The sequence below is a fragment of the Hemicordylus capensis genome, chromosome 3 (assembly GCF_027244095.1).
Source record: "Hemicordylus capensis ecotype Gifberg chromosome 3, rHemCap1.1.pri, whole genome shotgun sequence".
Classification (NCBI taxonomy): domain Eukaryota; kingdom Metazoa; phylum Chordata; class Lepidosauria; order Squamata; family Cordylidae; genus Hemicordylus; species Hemicordylus capensis.
Window position 1 is genome coordinate 192,700,950 of NC_069659.1, and position 19,712 is coordinate 192,720,661.

General features: G+C 46.0%; 1 protein-coding gene across 1 annotated transcript in view; it reads left to right on the forward strand.

Moving 5' to 3' along the window:
- LOC128350960 (WD repeat- and FYVE domain-containing protein 4-like) overlaps nucleotides 1-19,712 on the forward strand; it is a 286,030-nt gene that overhangs the window by 124,625 nt on the left and 141,693 nt on the right. Inside the window, exons 27-28 of the mRNA XM_053309906.1 lie at nucleotides 8,666-8,857; nucleotides 10,117-10,253. Coding sequence (XP_053165881.1) covers nucleotides 8,666-8,857; nucleotides 10,117-10,253 — 329 coding nt within the window. The remainder of the gene's footprint in view (nucleotides 1-8,665; nucleotides 8,858-10,116; nucleotides 10,254-19,712) is intronic.

The window sequence follows — 19,712 nt, forward strand, 5'->3', positions numbered from 1 at the left end:
TGTGGAAGTCTATTCACACTATTGTTTGTGATGAAAAATAAGAGTATGCAGGTGCGTAAAAGAGCATCTGTGCCTGGGCGGGCTCTCCAGGTATCAATAATTTCAATAGATACATCTACGTCATTGACACTACGTCAACGAGTCTACGTCATTGACTCATCTACTTTGTGATGGGGAGACCATTGTTTTGCTGCCTTATCTGCTTTTCTTCCTACCTGGCATAATCAGCTCATTAGCGTGTCGTTATGTCTTGTGAAAGAAGAGGGGAGTTAAAGCAGTTCACTCTAAGTGCAGAGTGGCCTTGATTGAAAGTTAACCTTAGTTAGTTAACTTCTGGGATCTGCTTAGATGGGGCTCCCACATAGGGAGGGGGTAGGCATCTGATCCCTGTTCCAATTTGCATTGTTTGCAGCCAAATCTAGGGGCAACTAGCCTATTGCCAACTAAGTGACCTGTCCCCATGTGGGCCATAAACTGAGAGCTCATGTTGTTGTGAAGCTCCAAAGTGCAATCTCCAAGCCTGGAGGGGCCACTGCAAACAGGGAGACTCCTGGGAGCCAGGCACAATAAGCACAGCTAGCAACAAAGCATGTCAGAGAGTTTGTGTTTCCATGACATCTTTGAACCTTTGGAGAGTTTGTGTTTCCATGACATCTTTGAACCTTTGGTGGAGGGCACTTATATACACGCGGCACTGCTCCCCTGTCCACTTATATCCACAACGTGCCATCTCCTCTGCAATATGGTGGTACATGGTGGTGCTGAGGAATAGCTCTTCAATCTTGTTTTGGACACCCTGGTCTATCCAAAGATCCACTGGAATGGCTGTTTCCTTGTCATTCCATGCCATGGCCTGGAGCTTCTTTGGTGCTGGTTTCTGGGGGCTGCTATGGCCACTCTTGAGTTCTCCTTGCTTGACAGTGGTGTGGACTTCTTAGTTTGCCATGGCCATGGTTGAGCTGCTACTGTCTGTAGCTGTCCAGGGGATTTGTCATGAGATGCTAGCCTACATAGTGGAGTGGCGAGGGGGGTTGCTGCTGTGGGGAAGCATCTGGTCAAGCCATTGGGTGTCTAGTGTATTGCCATGCTGGGGTTGCGTGCTTGAGAAAGGAATAGTTTTCACAGGGCTTGCCATATGTAGTTGGCATAGTGGGGTGGGAGTGAGCAATAGGGTGTCAATTCCCAAAGGGTTCCCAGGTTAAATGGGAACAAAGGGGACTTGCTCCCACAACCCAAGAGACATGTACCACACCCAGACATGAGACATGTTTATATGGTGAAAAGGGCCACAATTTTATTAATAAATTCAAACATAACTTTAATGTAAACTGGGATTGGCTCGCCACCCCTACAATACAGAAGCTAAAGGCATGCACACTCAGAGGGCATGCCTTGCCTAAAGTGGATGGTTGACACACCTTGGCTCCAGACAGCCCCAGTGCTCTAAAGCAGAAGCTGCCCATCTTAGCTGACCTAAGGTCAGGTCTCTGCAATAGCAGTATCCCATGACAGCCACACAGCATATCCAGGGAGTTTAGCCTGACAGAGCAGATCGGACAAGGCCAGTGTTCCCTGAACCACCCAGCTTCTAGGGAGTTGACCTGTCCAGTCTATATCCAAATGCTTGCCTGAAGGTGCTCACCAGATTCAGATGTTACTCCCCACTGCACTGTACCTGCCAAAAATTGTGACTGGGAAGGAAACCTCAACTAACTAACTAGGAAGGGTACAATCAGAGGCAGGCAAAAAAGGATGTGCACCAAGGGCCAATCAGGTGAGCACCAAAAAAATTCCTGCCCAGCCCCAAACGGCAACCCAGACTGTGTCATGCCCCCACTCAAGGACACTGGAGAGGAGTGGGGGGCAGGCAACTTACCAGAAGGTAGGGGGGCACATGAGGAGGAGCGGCCCAGTGATGTGAATGGGGAGATAACTGAGACAGGCCAGAGTGATTGTTTGGCTCCGGAGGGGCCAGCAGGGCCAAGTGACCTTGAGAGAGAAAGGTTTGGATCTGAGCCAGAGTTTGAACGGCTACTATCTCCGCAAGGACGCAGACACGGAAAACGCCAGCAACGGGTGAGAGAATTACGAAGGAGTGATCGATTCGTGAGGAGGCTGCGGGAGGCAGATTGAATCTATGACAGCTGGCAGGGATGGAGTGTTGATTAAGTGCACATGGTCACTGACTATAAATCAGGCAGCCTGTGCCTTGAACAACTGCTGGAAACAACACATCAAATCGGCTTGAGCCTCTGTCTGAGAGATTGTGACCATGGAATTTGGGCTTCTCCCTCCTCACTCCTGTATCCCTGGTAAGACTGTTAAACCTGCCTCTCTAGCAATAAAAGACTAAAACCTGACCTACTGGCTATTGCAGCATATATCTCTGGCCAGCGTATTCCGTCGAGTGAGCTTGTGACAGACTGTACCCCAGGGAAGGGAGGGAGGGTGCCTGAAAGGAACGGATTGAGATGGAAGGGTGCTGGCACAGGGAGCGGGGCTCAAACCCCACCCCTGCATGGGCCCTAGAGCCAATGAGCTCCCTGCAAGCCTCATGCTTCTTGCATGGGGCTGGGTCAAATGGGCTGCACAGGCTCATTTGAGCCACGGGCAGCCAGACTGCTCCCACACTCCAAGAAGACACGAGACATGTTTGTATGGTGAAAGGGGCCGCAATTTTATTAATAAATTCAAACATAACTTTAATGTAAACTGCGATTGGCTCTCCACCCCTACAGTGCAGAATCTAAAGGCATGCACACACAGGACATGGCTTGCCTAAAGCAGACGGGTGACGCACTTTGGCTCCAAGACAGCTCCAATGCTCTAAAGCAGAAGCTGCCCATCTTAGCTGACCTAAGGTCAGGTCTCTGCCATAGCAGCAACCACCACCACCCCGGCAGCTGCACAGCATATCAGAGGAGTTTAGCCTGACCTAGCAGATTGGACTGGGCCAGAGTTCCCTGAACTGCCCAACCTCTAAGGAGCTGACTTGTCCGATCCATATCCAAATGCTTACCTGAAGGTGCTCACCAAATTCAGATGTTACTCCCCCCCACACTGTACCTGCCACAGAGGGGGCTAGCCAATTAGCACCCCGCAACTCCCACCAACCACGCAAAACAGCAACCAATCCCTTCCTAAGATCTTCTAAGAAAACTCCAGTGCCCTAGGGTGAAAGGTGGACTCCATCACTCCTAAATAATTCTGAAACCAAAAACACAATGTCAGGGTGTGTGAACCCCCCACCTCCAAGGGCCTGCACAAAATGGGACACATGGGCATTGATCTTATGATGGGCTCTCTATGTTACCCAGGTGTCTAGCTCCCCTCTAAACCCTGCATTGCAACATGTCAGACCATAGCACTATCACTCTAGGGATCCACTCCAGTACTAATGCCAGGTCCGCCCATGCTCTGTGTATGATGGAAAGCCCTGTTTGCATAACTAAGTCATTCTCCCCCATATGGACCAACAAAATGTCTGGTGGAGGATTAACCTCCAATAATTCCCTTTCAAGTGGTAAAAATTGGACAAGTACCATACCCCTCCAATTGATCTAGTAGATCGATGCCCACTTCCCTAGTTGCATCCCGAGCCGTGTACCATACGCAGTCTTGTGGGCCCAGAACACAATCGAATCACTCAGGAGGAGGACCCAACCTCGATAAGTTGGCTGCACTGGTCCTGTAGGGAGAAGAATAACTATTGACTGCTGGCAGGGATCCTAGTAGCGCTTGTACATGCTGAAGTGCCAATGACCAAGCCGCTGAATGGCCATGCCCAGAAATCCCAGCCAGGAAGCCGCCGAGGCAGTCCCAGTGCAGAAGTAGTGAAGCGACAGTCACTTGGTGGAGATCCCTGCTGCTGCCAGGGATCTGCCCACCACTGCCCAAAACTGATATTGGAAGAGTGGCTTTCCGTCCTCATGAATGAAAAGGCACCAAGCGCCGTTTCCTCGCAGGGCAATGTAATGCTCCAAGGCCCTCACAGGGCACAGCGCAGGATTGTCACTACAATTTAGCTCAACAGACTGCCCCTTGCCCTTCTGATCTGTCTTGGAGTACCTCACCTGCAGCTTAACTGAACCATGCAGGAAAATGAAATCCCTCAGCTGGACAACCCTGGATAAAGGACCCCACCATCCCCTAGGGAAAAGCTCACTGGCCCTAAAAGCCCCCCCAAATGCTACAACCGTGACCACCCTGAAAAGCGCCACCTCATAGGGAGACAGGCAGATGCTGTCAAACTGCCCAATAGCACTCTGTGCCGCCTCCGGAGTAAGTGGCCTACGCTCATCAGCTTTGGCGGGAGTTTCCCTAGACCATCCCTCCAGTATGCACCTAATCCTAAAATCCTCTAAGTTGTCCGGAATGCCCTGAGCTTTTGCAAAAAAAGAAATGGGGGGGGGGAGGGGGCTAGGGCTGCCAAGTGACCCTCCATAGACCCAGAGACCTCAGATGTACTAGGTACTGAATAAGGTGTTCCATGGGCACGGGCCAGTCTTGACCAACTCCTACCTAAAGGCCTGGAAAACCCTCCACTTCCTACTGTAGGCACCCTGTGTGCTTGGGGCCAGGGAAGCTAATATAGCTTAATGTGCTTCTACGCGCCAAGACTCCACAGCCATTTGGGCATCGGGTCAGGTCATAGGGATGCCTCTGGTGCCAGCTGATGAAAATGGTGCACCTGAAAACAAGACAGGATGTCCGTCAAGCTGTTCTGAATTCCAGAGACGTAACTTGCTACAAACAGGATGTTATTCCTCAAACAGGCCAGTACAAATGCCCACACTAACCCCATGACTCATGGCGACTTTGATGTTTGATGGTTAATGACATGAACAGTGGCTTGGCTGTCACACCAAAACCTCACTGTAGAGTTCCTAAACAGTTGTGCCCAGTGGAGAGATAGGATCTCTAATCTATCTATCTAGCTGGATGCAGAGGGATGGTTTCTGCATCTCTGCACACATAGTGCAGAGAGAGAGAGGAGCATGTGTGTTGCAAGGGAGAAGAAAGGAAAGAGGAAGAGGCAAGCAGGAAGGAAGTCCCTGAGAGTAGCAATCTACATATCAAAGGGATAGTGTCAGAGCAGTAGAGAAGGGATGACCAATGTTTTGACCCCTCTAGCCATCTGACTCACTAATCTGTCCCCCTCTGTCACTGAGGCATGAGCCAGTGCAGAGTTCTTCACTTCCAACAACCATAAGTAATGGCTAGCTGTTGAGGTAAGCCTACATTTGTGGGCTCCTGAGTGCAGGACCCTCTGAAGGGCTGACTGTGAGCCAGGTGTACATAGATTGGCAGTGGATTTACAAAATTTCAGGCAGAACTCTCTTTGAGGCATTCTGTATGCAAAGCTGGTTATCCAGCACTGAGATGCTGGGTACCAGCACAAGAACACCCCTGGGCAAGGGCAAGCTCCACTACCCCCTATCTTGCAGCTGTGCGTGCGTGTGTGTGTGTGTGCTTATCCCACCTTTGTGTGCTGGGGATGTGTCAGGAGTGAGAGGCAGTTGTGGGCCACCCATGGGTAGACTTGTTTACGAACTGGTTTGTGCACTTCTATGAGGTGGGGGGGAGCTTTAGGGGCAGGGAGGGTTATCTTACCTGCCCCGCCGCTCCCCCACTGCTGGCGTGGGGCTGCAGCATACCTCTCTGCAGCCACAGTCAGTGTCGTAGCAGAAGTTGCCAAAGTGTGTGCACGTGCACACTCACTTCGGCCACTTCCAGTACGATGCTGACCAGGAGGTATGCTGTAGGGGGAAAGCGGCAGGGCAGGAAAGGGCACCTCCCTAGCACTTAAAGGACCCCCCCACCTCCAAACCGGCTTGAATGCTGGACTTCCGAACTGTTCGTGCACATCTCTGCCCATGGGGCTTCCTGGGTTTGTGCACATCCCTATCCATGGGGCTTCCTGGGTGCTGTGCTGAGAGAGACCCGAATTGAATTTACAAAGGGATTTGGAAGAAAAGCGTTTGAGAAAGAAGGCCCCCTTTCAGATAGCTCTGAGAGCTCAGTGCAGTTGCAGTGCACATTTAAATGCCAATTTAGGGTGGACACATGGCTCAAAAAAGTGTGAGTATGATCTAACGAGCTACTGGCAAGAAAGGCTTGGCATGGTCTCAAGACTTGTAATAAAGTTCTTTTCAGGAAAAATGCTGCCTGGTTGTGTAGAAAAGCTTTTCGTAAATTTGCTTAGACAAGTAAGATAGTATAAACTTCTATTTTCTAAGATTCAAAAAGCATTTTTAGATCTCAAACATCTGTGTGTGCTTTTCCTTCTTCTTTATGATCTACAGTGATACTTAAGACTTACGCTAAACATAATTTAAAAAATTATAAAAAGAGATTAAATTAGTCTTCTATTTTTTCTTTACTGTGATATGTTTGCTATCAAATAATGTTGAGGGTTTTGAAAGAAAACATTGGTAAACCTTTCTGAAAATAAAAGAACTTTGGAAATTTGAAAAATTCAATTCTCCTTTCAACTCAGCCTTTTAAAATGCCTAAAGTTCTTCTCAAACCAAAGCTTGGAGAGGTTTGCCAGCATCTCTATTAAGCAATACCAAATTTACTAATAAAATTATAAATGGTGATCCATTTGCTGTGCAGTAGCAGGTGGGCGGAGGAAGGGCTGCACCACAACCACACGCTCAAGGGAGGGGGAGTGATGTTCATTTCTCTCTCTTCACTGTGCAAGACTTTCCCACTTGAAGGAATATGTTCCTGAGGACTGTTTGACCTTCAGGGATGTTTTTCACACCCAACTTTTCATTTGCATCTCCTCCAGACAAATTTACCCCAAAGTCCTTGTGAGCTATCAGGGAGCACACAATTCACATAAAATTTGGGTTTTTAATCGCCTGTTAGAGCGTAGCCCAATTCTAAATCAAGGTTTTAAAAATCCACTTTTTGCGTTGGTTTTTTGCGGCAACTTTGAACTCTCAGTAAAGCCTCGCAGAAAACCTCTGAGTAATGCCTTGCAGTAAAGCCTGCTGTCTGGGAAAGCTCCAGGAGATACTCCTGCAAGCAGGAAAGCCTTTTGCAGCAAGGAGAGAGGAGCAAAGTTGTTCCCCACTCCCATTCCATGCCTGCTCAACTGCAGAGAAACCCACACCACCGGCACTCTGAAGGCTCCCTGCAACTGTGCTGCCCTTTCCCACCCACCTGCTGCTGAATAGCATGGTTTAAAAAAAAAAAAAGTATAAACATACATATGCATAAACATGCAAATTATTTTTAAAGCATAAACATGCAAAAAAAATTAAAGCATAAACATGTAAGCAAACTATCTAACATTTCACACTTAAATATGGAAATGATAAATAATCTCTGATTGCCAAATGCATTTCAGCCTTGTGGTTTTCTTCAGTGGCTTAGATAAAGAGAATACAACTCTAAACTGCTCCAGAGTTCTTCAGGGTTGCTTGATATACAATATATTCACTCATATATCAACATATATGAGCGAAGATGTTTTTTGAATTGATGCAGCATTGAAGAGAGGGAGCAGGGAACACCTCACTAAAATTGAATAGGAACTTTTCAGTAAGCCAGCGTGGTGTAGTGGTTAGAGTGCTGGACTAGGACTGGGGAGACCCGAGTTCAAATCCCCATTCAGCCATGATACTAGCTGGGTGACTCTGGGCCAGTCACTTCTCTCTCAGCCTAACCTACTTCACAGGGTTGTTGTGAGGAGAAACTCAAGTATGTAGTACACCACTCTGGGCTCCTTGGAGGAAGAGCAGGATATAAATGTATAAATAAATAAAAAAATAAAAAATAAAACTTCCAAAACTTGCACTTGAAAAATGCAGATGTATCCAGATTCATGGGACTCTAATGAGTAGAAGATCTGTGCAAGTTTTCACATTTATCTTTTATACAAAAACATTTTGAACTGTGAGTCAATTATTTGTGTACAGCATATTTAGGAATATTTTTTGGTTTGGTTTGCAGCCTGTCCCATCCTGTGAGATCTTCTCAGGTTGCCCTTCTTTCGGTCCCTGGTCTCAGAGAGGTCCTTATGGCCTGTGAAAGGGCTTTCTCTGTTGCCGCCCCTTCACTTTGGAATTCTTTCCCCCACCTCCAGATTCGATCTGTCTCCTCCCTTTCAGCCTTTAAGATCTTATTGAAGACTTTTCTTTTCCTCCAAGCATTTGCTCTTTAAAATCTTCTTTTAAAAAAATAAATCAGATGCTGTTCTTGCTTTGTACACCACCCTGAGTCTGTGGATTGGATGGTATATTAAATCTTTTAATAAATACATTTATATCCCACACTTCCTCCACAGAGCCCAGGCCCTGGGTATATGGTTATATTTATCCTGTGAGGTAGGTTGGGCTGAGAGATAAGTGGCTGGCCCAGAGTCACCCTGGATTTCATGGCTGATTGGGGATTTAAATCTGGGTTTCCCTTGCCCTAGTCCAACACTCTAATTATCATTTTATTAATAGTTTAGGATTGCCTAATTTTAAATAAAATTGTATGTTTGCTAAACATTTTTTACTCTGACCTTCATTAATTTTAATTTTCGTAGTTATGTGTGGATCAAGTCCAGATATCAGTTGTTCTGAGCCCTCATTCTAGAAATGCTATGCAGACCCCTTCCTGATATCATCCTCTTACAACAAATTCCATTTCAATGCTTTGTTTCTAGTTCAGCAAGACATCTGGAAGGCAACTGAAGACATCTGGGACCAGCTTCTCTCTCAGAAGAGAAAGGACCTGGAGGATACATACAAAATGGCTCTCTTTGTAGATAGAGAAGATGGAAATGGGGAAATGAAGATGACCAACATTAGTCCTCTATGGGAAGAGACCATGGCAAAGACCTGGCAGCAATTCCTAGGTATCTGTTTTTGAATGGAGCAAGGCATTTAAAAGAGGCTTTTAATGAATTTAAGAGGCTTTTAATGAATTTAAGGATAAGTCTATTAGAAGGCTACTTACTATGAAGTCCATAAATGTAGCCTCTGTTTTAAGAGGCAGCATTAAATGTTGAATATTAAAAAAACAGGATAGATATCACTATCTTTCATGCCCTGTAAACCTTCCTGTGGCATTTTGCTGGCTGCTGTTAGCAAACAGAAAGCTACATTAGATGGACTATAGATAAGATCCATCATGGCAGTTCTTAGGTTTTTACTTGAGCTAGTTCGAGAATTACTTCAGCTGGCAAGGCATAGTATCCAATGGCAGTCCATAGCTGACTTTCTGCTAGTCATATGTCTTTCTCAAGGCAAGAGTACAGAAAACCAAATGCTTAGACATATGATATATTGAGGTAGGAGATGGAGCCTTGCTACCATCAAGCACTATCTTGTGGACTGCTTCTCACTGTAGAGAAACTTTGAAGCAGTCTCCAGTTTAGAGGGAAAGAAGGCTGTTGGTTAGAGCTAACTTGATGTCAGCTTTGCAAAGATGAAGAACAGAATCAGGTGGTCACAACCACCGTCTTGCTTTCAGCCTATAAAAATAATGAAATTAGTCTTGAGTCTCTTGTGTGGACTCTATCTAGAAGCAACTATGCTTATTTTAAGATTCCTTTCCTGGTGTACTAACTAACTATAGTCAATGTTCACACAAACAAATTCCAAATCATATTTGTACAGAGTCTTTTTTTAATTCTGAAGAAACTCACCCAACTTTATTCTTGTCAGAATAATATCAGAATTGTGAAGTAAATTAAGAAGATTTTCTAGAGTTAGCTAGAGCAACCCCAATAAATATGGATAGTGAAAAAATGGGATTGTACCAAACCAGGTCAATCACTGTATTGTATTAAGGGACCAGAATGTGGGCCCTCTGAGACCCTATCTCCATTACAAATTTAGATATGTTCTATCTCCATTTAACTTTAATGACTTATTTCAAAGAATTCTGGAAACTCTTATTCTGTGAATTTTCTGTTAGGAATCTCCAGCCACCACAGATATTCCCTTCCCATGAACTACAATTCCTTAGGGAAGGGCTTTTAAGCCCATGTTTAAGACTGAAGTGTGCCTATTCCTACACCATATGCAGACATCAGTACATTCTCTAGGTAGCTACTAACTGCTTTCCAGAACTTGTGAATTTTGGTATTGCTTTAATTGGCTGTTTCTTCAGCATCAGAAAAGAAAATTCTGCAGAATAAGATTTCAGCCCAGACTTCAAACAAGTTAAGTTCCTTGAGTGAAAGCTTCTCTTCAGCAATGAAACTGACACCCAGCAGAAACATAAAACAGATGAAATGCAAAACTAAGGTAACTTGCATGCTCAGATTACTTGCACAAATATTATGCTTTGGACAAGGTACCTGCTAAGCACAGCTGCACTGAGAAGATATCCTGTTCCCAGCCAAGCTGGGCTTCCACTGAGGTTGGGATCTGGGAAAGATGCCAACTGTGTTTGCAAGGGGGAAAAAGTTACAAGGGGGGAAAGGATCAGAACCTCAGATAGCTCCAGAAGGGAAAACAAGAGATCTGGGCCCAACAGCATAAATGGATGTTGGCCCAACCAATGCTTCAAGCTGACAGTTGGTTTTAATAGCTGCTGGCCAGATAGTGGATTGGTCCTGCCTCTTCCCTGGGGAAACAAGGCATCTTGTTTCAAGAGGCCTTGCCTGATTTTCTACATTTTGGTTCTAGCAACACTGGGGACCTCTACTTTAGCTGGTAGGTTCTTGGGGGATTCCTTCAAATTAGAGTGTTTAGGCAGGGCAGTGTCCTCAGGTCATGGTGGAAGTACTGGCTCTGGTTCTCCTGGTGCCTCCTTTTGCAGCAGAATGAGGTTGCCTAGGGTCTGGATCATAGGATCTTCTCATCCTTTCTGTGCCGCAAGATGTGGTGACAGCCAACAACCTGGATGGCTTTAAGAAGGGTTTGGATAACTTCATGCCTCCATGAGGAGAGGTCTACCTCGGCTACTAGTCGGAGGGCTATAGACCATCTCCAGCTTCAAACACAGGATGCCTCTGAGTACCAGTTACAGGGGAGTAACAGCAGGAGAGAGGGCATGCCCTCAACTCCTGCCTGTAGGCTTCCAGCAGCATCTGGTAGGCCACTGTGTGAAACAGGATGGTGGACTAGATGGGCCTTGGGCCTGATCCAGGAGGACTGTTCTAATGTTCTTATACCCTTAACTGTCTGCCTCATTCCCCAGCTCTGGGATCATAACAGAAGATCCAGGCAAGTGCCTGGCATCTGCCAATTAAAGCCAGAGGTATGGAATGCTGTACAACCGCCCCCCCCCTGAATTTTATAGCACCCCAGACCTCAAATCCTAATCAGAGTGGAATAAATTTATACAAATCACTTCCATCTATATATTTATTTCTCCTAGGCGTACCCATTCCCAATCCCACGCGTGGTAGCTCTCCGGAGAGTTTGCTTGCTTGTTTGTTTGTTCAATTTCTATACCGCCCTTCCAAGAATGTCTCAGGGTGGTTTACACAGAGAAATAATAAATAAACAAGATGGCTCCCTGTCCCCAAAGGGCTCACAATCTAAAAAGAAACATAAGATAGACACCAGAAACAGTCACTGGAGTTACTGTGCTGGGGGTGGATAGGGCCATTTACTCTCCCCCTGCTAAATAAAGAGAATCACCATATTTATGAGAAGCTTCTGATTATGTATGTATTTAGTTAGTTAGTTAGTTAATTTCTATGCTGCCCTTCCAAAAATGGCTCAGGGCAGTTTACAAAGGGAAAAAACAAAGAAATAAGATGGAACTCTGTCCCCAAAGGGTTCACAATCTATTAGTGATGTGAATGAGCAGAAAATAGGGATGCCGGCCACCAGTGCAGCAGGAGCAGGCAGCAGCGGGAACAGCAGGTGGCGGCGGGTTAACAGGTGGTGGGCCGAGCTGGCTGCCGGGAGTTGGCGGGCGGGAGGAGGTGGCAGGCTGGCTTTCCGGCCAGCCCACCAGCCAGAAAGTGCTGGGGGGGGGGGGGGTTGGCAAGAAGAAGCAGGGGAATAAGTTCCAAGTGGGGTGGGGGGCTAGAAGAAGTGGGCCGGCCAGCCAGCCAGAAATCGCCAGCCAGCCATCCAGCAACTGCTGGTGGGTGGGCAGGGGAAGAAGCGGGCTACTCCTGCCACTAGGAGGCTGGCCGGTGGGAGCAGGCTGTGGTGGGCCGGCCGGCAGGAGCAGGCAATGGGCCAGGGCCAGACAGCAGAAGTAGGCGGCAGTGAGCCGGCCCAGTCAGCAGGCAGAGGTGGCGGGCCAGTTTTCCAGCCGGCCAGCCAACTAGAAACCATGGACAGGCAGCGGGGAGGGTGGTGGAAAGCGGGCCGGCCAGGCCGGCAGAGGCGCAGATGCTCTGTGCCCAGCTCAGCTGGTTTACTTTATTTCAATAGTTTGCAGAGTTTTTAAAGTAGCAGAATCTGTGTGCATGTGTTTGCAGAACCTGGAAGTTTACATCTGAATATTGTTGTGATAGATAACAAACAATGGGCCTGTTGAAGGGATAAAGAAAGAAAGGCATCAGTGGATCCAAGGGAGGATTCATTGGGAGCTATGCTGAATGAAAAGCCCTCTGTGTCAAGGCCTCTGACACCGGAGGTCTTGTTCAGCCCCTATGTTTTTAAAAGAACCTGCTTATATTCCTTATAATTAGGGGCCTTTTCCTCCAGCAATGCAGATCATAGCAAAGCCTTGGTGAACAGGCTCAGGGCTTGTCCTTCAGCTCCTTTTGTTGTGTGGAATCTGAGTATCTCCCTTCCAGGTGTGCTGGGAGTACATAATACCATTCAGTGCTGGCACTGACTATTTGCCTTGGGGTCTGTTTAATTATTTTTTAAAATTAATTTTGATTATTACAGCTGATTACGCCTCAGTGAGCAAAATAATTGATATTTGTTAATGCATCCCAAGGAACATTTTGTAGAACATGCTTTTTGCTGTTGAAGGTTAAAGACTGTTATTGGTTTTTCCCTAAATATGCCCACATCATTAGTTCTTGCGGTAGAAAAGGTTGCCATCTGGAAAAGGCAGCATAGAGACATTATTCAGGCACAAGTGCATGAAATTGGTCTTTCTGCATCTTCTGTCTCTCTCTCCCCTGAAAGGGAGAGGCTCATAATTAAAGGAGGAGCTGGGTTCTGGGAAACATTACTCATTTTGTGTTATGCCTTATCATGTCAATTTCTGACAGCTCCAAGTCTGATAAATTGTTCTTTGCAGTGTGACATGCAACCAAGATTCCAAATGTTTGTCTCTCTCCCTGCTTTAGGCAGTTGTGTGTTTATATTCTTTGGGGGCAGGTGTACTCTACAATGGGCAAAGTTGCATATAAGAGATCATCTCTGGGGTTGCCAGATTGACAAATGGGTACAGCTTTATTCCTCCTGAAAGCACGATGGCTTGGGTGCTGCTTCTAAGACCAAATCTGGTCTTCTTTAGCTGTGGTGCACTGTAAAAAGAGACTGGTCCATGGTGTGGTTGAATGTTTGATAAATCAGCTAAAACCCAATAACCAGTGGTTGGCAGTAAGCAAATCTGTGCTGTCTGGTAGACAGAAAATCCATTGATAGTAGGGATGCACTGAAACGCGATCCGGACAGCTGAATCGTGTTTTGGCACATCCCTAATGATATAAAATCAGCGTTGTCTGGTGAACAGAAAAGTAGTAGAATTAAGACTCATGTATTTAATTTGCTATCAATTTTGAAATATTCAGTATGAGATACAAAGATCTTCTTTTGAGGGAGCTAGATTTTTCAGTGACTGACCAGCATGTTTTTCAAAAAATGGATTTTCATCTCCAAACCAGTTGCTTTTGGTTAAAATGGTTAGTGCTGTTTTATTGCAATGCAATTCCCAGAATACTCCCAAATTCTTCAATGGTGTATCATGTTCTTAAGAGAGAATGTGCTCTGTTTAAAGGTGTATAGTGGTATTTTGTTCATGCGACTGAATCTAAAGATGCTGGAACAACTAGTTATCAGGGGCTCAGATATGACTGTCAGGGGCTTGTAATGATCATCTCAAAGAAGAAGTTAGCATTGTGAGCTGTATATTCCTTTCCAGTAATGACTTGACTCTCAAGCCCGATGTTGAAGCATGGAGAACTAACCCAGAACTAATTCTGATCCAGGGGAAACTGAGACTTCATGTGTGAGTGGAGGTCTTAGACAGCCAATGGTTAGACAGTTTCATCAATGGTTCTGGGCTTACAACCTGACTCTCATTGCTGCTGCTTCTGGGGATGATGGAGTGGGGGCAGAACTGGGGTAGAGGTCCAGGAAAGGGCCCTTGAAACCCCCAATACTTCTGCTTCTTTGGGCAGGATGTCACCAGTGGAACAAATTCTGGCTGTTGACTCTTTTTCCACTTCTCCAGAGGAGGTTGTCACAGCTCAGCTGTGCTTGCTCCATATTTCAGAGTAGATGTTTAAACCTTAAAAATATGTGCATCTTAGGAGAGCATACCAGATGTTATGGTTTACTTATTTTTATTGTGAACAAAACAAGGAGAATATATAGAGTCATCAAATGTGTCTGTTATACTTATTCAGGAATATTTTATCTCACAACATAGCTTCGAACAGGCTTCTGGCCCTACCTAACCTAAGAATCTAAGCCTTCGTCACAATCAAATAAAAACTGCCCCCCAATCCCAACAGTCATTTCCCCAAACATTCCACCCTCTAAACATGCTCACCCTGTTATTTTATATTTTACTCCAATATTCCATGCTCCAAACAATTCCTGTCCCCTATCTAGACAAGCCACAGACAAATGTTCACTACAAGATCTCATTGTGGTCAGGTTCTCAGAGTAGATGAGTGCTGGCAGAGGAGCCATTCGTGAATGGCTCATGCACTGGAATCCCCCAATTACAATCTATTCCCGAGGTCACACAGGCATATGGGTTACATGTTAATCATGGTGAGGTTCTTACTAATGAAGGAACCCTGAGCTGTATGATGGCAATTTACTGTAGACATTGGACCTTTCCTGGGACCATTTTCCATAATGAATACTCTACAGTGGCCTACATTGAAAATATTTACACTTGCCTGATAGGTAAACTGAGAACATTTCCAACAGGTATTTCAAATCATATAAGATGCAAAACTCTGTATCAAGAAGCAAGTTCAAAGTTTCTGATAATGGCTGGGTAGTATAACTAGTTCTTCCTGAAACCTGAGCAGGACTCTTAACAGATCTGCTATGACAAACCCAACACAGTCACATTGTGTGGCTGTCTGAGTGTGAACAGACCTTCAAGAAATGAAGGAGGCCTTGGCAGCAGCTCCCAGCTACAAAGCCAGCTCCCAGCTTCAAATGCCCGTTTAGCCACCAAATGGATGCTTCCAACTCAAGCCTACAGTCAACAAGCCTATTCCACCATGGAGAACGCTCTTTTGAAATGGGATGTGGGTTCCCTACAATTTTGATTAATTTATATCCTTGATTCTGCCAAGTCCTATCTTGGCCAATTGAAGCTTTCATGGCAAGGCACAGTGACACAGAGAGGCATGCAGGAGACGGTGAACAATCTGTGCTGGAAGCAGATGGGCAGTAAAAAGCAAGGTGATCAGCTAAATTGATACCAAATCTGGAATAGCTCTAACAGACCTCTAAGAGGAGAGCTGGTCTTGTGGCAGCAAACATGAATTGGCCCATTTGCTAAGCAGGGTCTACCCTGGTTTGCATTTGGATGGGTGACTACATGTGAGTGTTGTCTGCTGTAAGATATTAGGGCTATAGCTCAGTGCTAGAGCATCTGCTTATATGAAGAAAGCCTCAGGTTCACTCCCTGGTATGTCCAGGTAGGGCTGCAAGAGACTCGTGCCTGAAACCTTGGAGAGCCATAGACAATACTGAGCAATAGTGAGCTACCAATTTAGGGCAGCTTGCTATGTTTCTAAGACAGACAAATAGTTCCAACACTCTCCAGAGTTTACTGAGCCCACTTGGTATCTACTTTGTTTCTTTTTAGATTGTGAGCCCTTAGGGGGCCATCATATTTATGTTTTATTTGTTTTTCTATGTAAACCGCTATGAGAACTTTGGTTGAAGAGCGTTATATAAATATTTGTCGTAGTAGTAGTATATAGCAGTATAGGTCTTGAAAACTGCCTTAAGTCCCTTCTGTGAATAACTGATCTTTTAAAGAACCCATATTCTGTCTCGTAGTCTAGCCCAGTGTTTCTCAACCAATGGTCCGGGGATCAGTGCTGGTCCGCAAGGCGTTGGGTACTGGTCTATGAGGCATCACTAATAAAAAATACCCCCCCCCCAAAAAAAAACAATATTGGGCCGGCTGGGGCTCTCTGCAGCTCATTTCCAGGCAGCCCTCACTGCTGGATAACATTCATTTCATTTCCTTGAAATGAACACTATCCAGCAGCGAGGACTGCCCAGAAATGAGCTCCGGAGAGCCACCCGAAATAGTTTGGGAGGGTGCCTAGGGGTGGGGTTGGTGGCGAGGGGGGTAACCCCCTTACTAACTGCTGGTCTGGGAAACTGCGCATGAATACTGTACAGGCCCATAACTCCAAAAATGTTGAGAAACGCTGGTCTAGCCATTGTTTTGCATATTACATGCTCTCGGTGGACTTGTTGGCATCTCAAATTAGGAAGGATAGGGACTTGAGCTATTTGCAAAGTGGCTCTTTGGAGGATCCAGGCTGGTTGCTTGGGTGATCTATCCTGTTTATTTTGTAGTTTGGGGTACTCCTTCTGTACTGGAGTCCATCATCTGCTCATCCCCTAATGAGGCTTCAGATCTGCTGGGGTCCCATAATACCTATGACCTTGCATCCTCCAAATTTGTGTCTGGATTATCCCACAGGGTTAGGGATGTGATCTCATCTTGTTCCAGATTGGTTTGGGGGTTGCCATTTGAGGCCATGACAGTATCTTGGAAGGTATACACAATACTGGGGAGTGTAGTCCTTCCCAGCACTTTCCCCATAGAATTCTGTGGGGAGTGTACTGGAAAGGACTACACATCCTAGTGCTCAGTGTACACCTTCCAAGATGGTGCTGGGTCTTGACAGAAGTCTTACTTTTAACCAGTGTTTCCTCTGACAGGGATTCCCAGATGTTGTTGACTACAACTCCCTGAATCCCCAGCTGCAATGGCTTTTGCTTGGGGATTATGGGAGTTGTAGTCAACATCTGGGAATCCCTGTTAGAGGGAACACTGCTCTTAACCTCCTGCCCGCAAGTGCTGGGGAAAGCACAGCACTACTTGGAGGTGGGAAATAGCTCTCACATTGGCATCTGTTTTGCCAAAGTGGCCCACATTTGAAAAACAGTGAAGATCACTGGCCTGTGGAGTTTTCCTGCTGTAACAGACTACCCCCCCCCCCACACACACACGGTCTAGGACAGGCCTGCTCAACTTTGGCCCTCTTGCAGATGTTGGCCTACAACTCCCATAATCCCTGGGTATTAGCCGCCTTGGCTGGATATTAGGGGAGTTGTGGTCCAAAAACAGCTGGGAGACCAAAGTTGAGCAGGCCTGGTCTAGGAGATAGACGAGAGAAGTTAGCAAGCTGAGAATTGTGGGATGTGTTGAGCTTTGCGGATAGGCAGTGAATAGGCTAAATTTAATGAAAGCGGTGTAATTAAAGTGGTCCACTCTAGGGGTGTGCAGAAAGTTACAAAATCAGAATGTATAGCCTAGAAATGAGCCATTTCAAGGGATTCGAGCTTGGAACTGAACACCCCTAAAAAGGAGGCCTGTTCCGAGCTCGGAATGGAACCCACTCCATGGCAGATCCTGTTCCGAGTACCGTTCCGAGCACCATTTTGCAATCCAAAATGGTGCTTGGAATGGGGTTGTTTCATGGGAACAACTGGTTCTCCCTGTTCTGATGGAACGTTTCACACATTTTGCATTGCTTGCACACTCCTAGTCCACTCCAATAAAGTCAATGGGAACAACTTATTACAGAAGTCAAGTACAGTTCTCCTGTCAGCATTCTGAGAATGGGGGGTGGGCGGCTGAAAACTGAAGTAATTTTGATGGCTGAGGGAATCACTCTTTGCCTGAGAGGCAGTTTGTTGATGAAGAGAGGATGCAAGGTGGAGGGAGGGATGCTGCAATCCTGGGCAGGTTCATTCAGAAATCCTTATGAACAGAGAAGGACTTAAGCTAAGATATCCTGTATATTTTCATTTCTGTACATATACACAGCTAATTTTGTCCGTGTCTGCATATATATGTGTCTTAGTGTTTGTGCGCGCGCGCTAAACTTGTGTGTGCACATGTTTCTGTTTGTGTGTGTGTTGTGTGAGTGTATTTGTTTCTGTCTGCTTGTGTTTGAGGTGTATGTGTGTGTACTTGTGTGCAACTGCAGGTCTTTCTGTGTGGTTTGGTTTGTGTGCGTGTGTTTGTGTGCTCATGTGTACATGTGTTTGTATGCATATGAGTGTGTTTGCTTGTGTGTGTGTTTGTGTGTTTTTGTTTACATTTGTATGTGAGTGTGTGTGTGTTAACATATGCATGTGTTTACATGTATGTGTGTTTGCATGTGCATATGGGTACATGTGTTTGTACATCCAGGTGTGTGTGTGGGTGTGTTTGCATGTGCATACATGTGCATTTGTTTGTGTGTTTGTACATGTTTGTTTGTGTGTGTGTGTGTTTGCATGTGCATATGGTACTGTACGTACGTGTTTTTGTCGTGTACGCATGTGTTTCTGTGCATGCTGTATGTTTACTTGTGCATATGCACTTTTGTTCTTGTGTTGCATGCATATGTTTGCATGTGCACGTGTTTGTGTTATGTCAGTCTGTGTTTGTGGTGCCTGCATGTGTGTTTCTGTGAGCTTACGTTGTGTTTGTATTCATGTATCTGTGTTGCATGCATTTTTGTGTGTTTGTGTTGCATGCATGGGCTGGCTGTGTGTGTTTTTCTGCTTGTGTGTGAGTGAGTGTAATCTCTGTGTGTGTGCATTTTCAAGTTCATTCCATACACCCTCCAAACTTCTTCTCCATCTCTCCCGTAGTGCTACTAACTGCACACCTGGCTTTCCCCACCTAGGAACATAGGAAACTGCCATATCCTGAGTCAGACCATTGGTCTATCTAGCTCAGTATTGTCTTCACAGACTGGCAGCGGCTTCTCCAAGGTTGCAGGCAGGAATCTCTCTCAGCCCTATCATGGAGAAGCCAGGGAGGGAACTTGAAACCTTCTGCTCTTCCCAGAGCAGCTTCATCCCCTGAGGAGAATATCTTGCTGTGCTTACACATCAAGTCACCTGTCCATTCCATGTCCCCTCTCCACTCCTGAGAATTCACATTTCATAACTAATGGAACAGGCATTGCACTTGCAATATAAACCATTAGGTTGCTCCCCGTGACAATGTCAAAGTGCTTGCCAACGTGACAGAATTTGGATTCATTGTCAAGCTGACCATGTTATGTATAACTGTGTCAACACTTGCTAGCAATGGACTTTAATGGCACAGGAAAATCTTAATAACTAGCTTAACCTGTGCAAAGCATCTGCACGCCAGTACTTGATTGCTCCCCTAACCCCCTGCCACAACCCCCCTCACCTCAGAGATCTCTCCACCCTCACCTGAGCCGCACTCCCCCTCCTCCTCCGTCCCTTTACTCCCCCTCACCCCTCTTGATTGCTGCTGCAGCATTGCTGGCAGCTGTTGGCCAAGCTGCAGACTCCTATCCCCAGAGACCTCTCCATCCAAGCCCTGCTCCTCCCCACAGGAGCAGCAGCAGTGGTTGAGCAGGCCGTTCC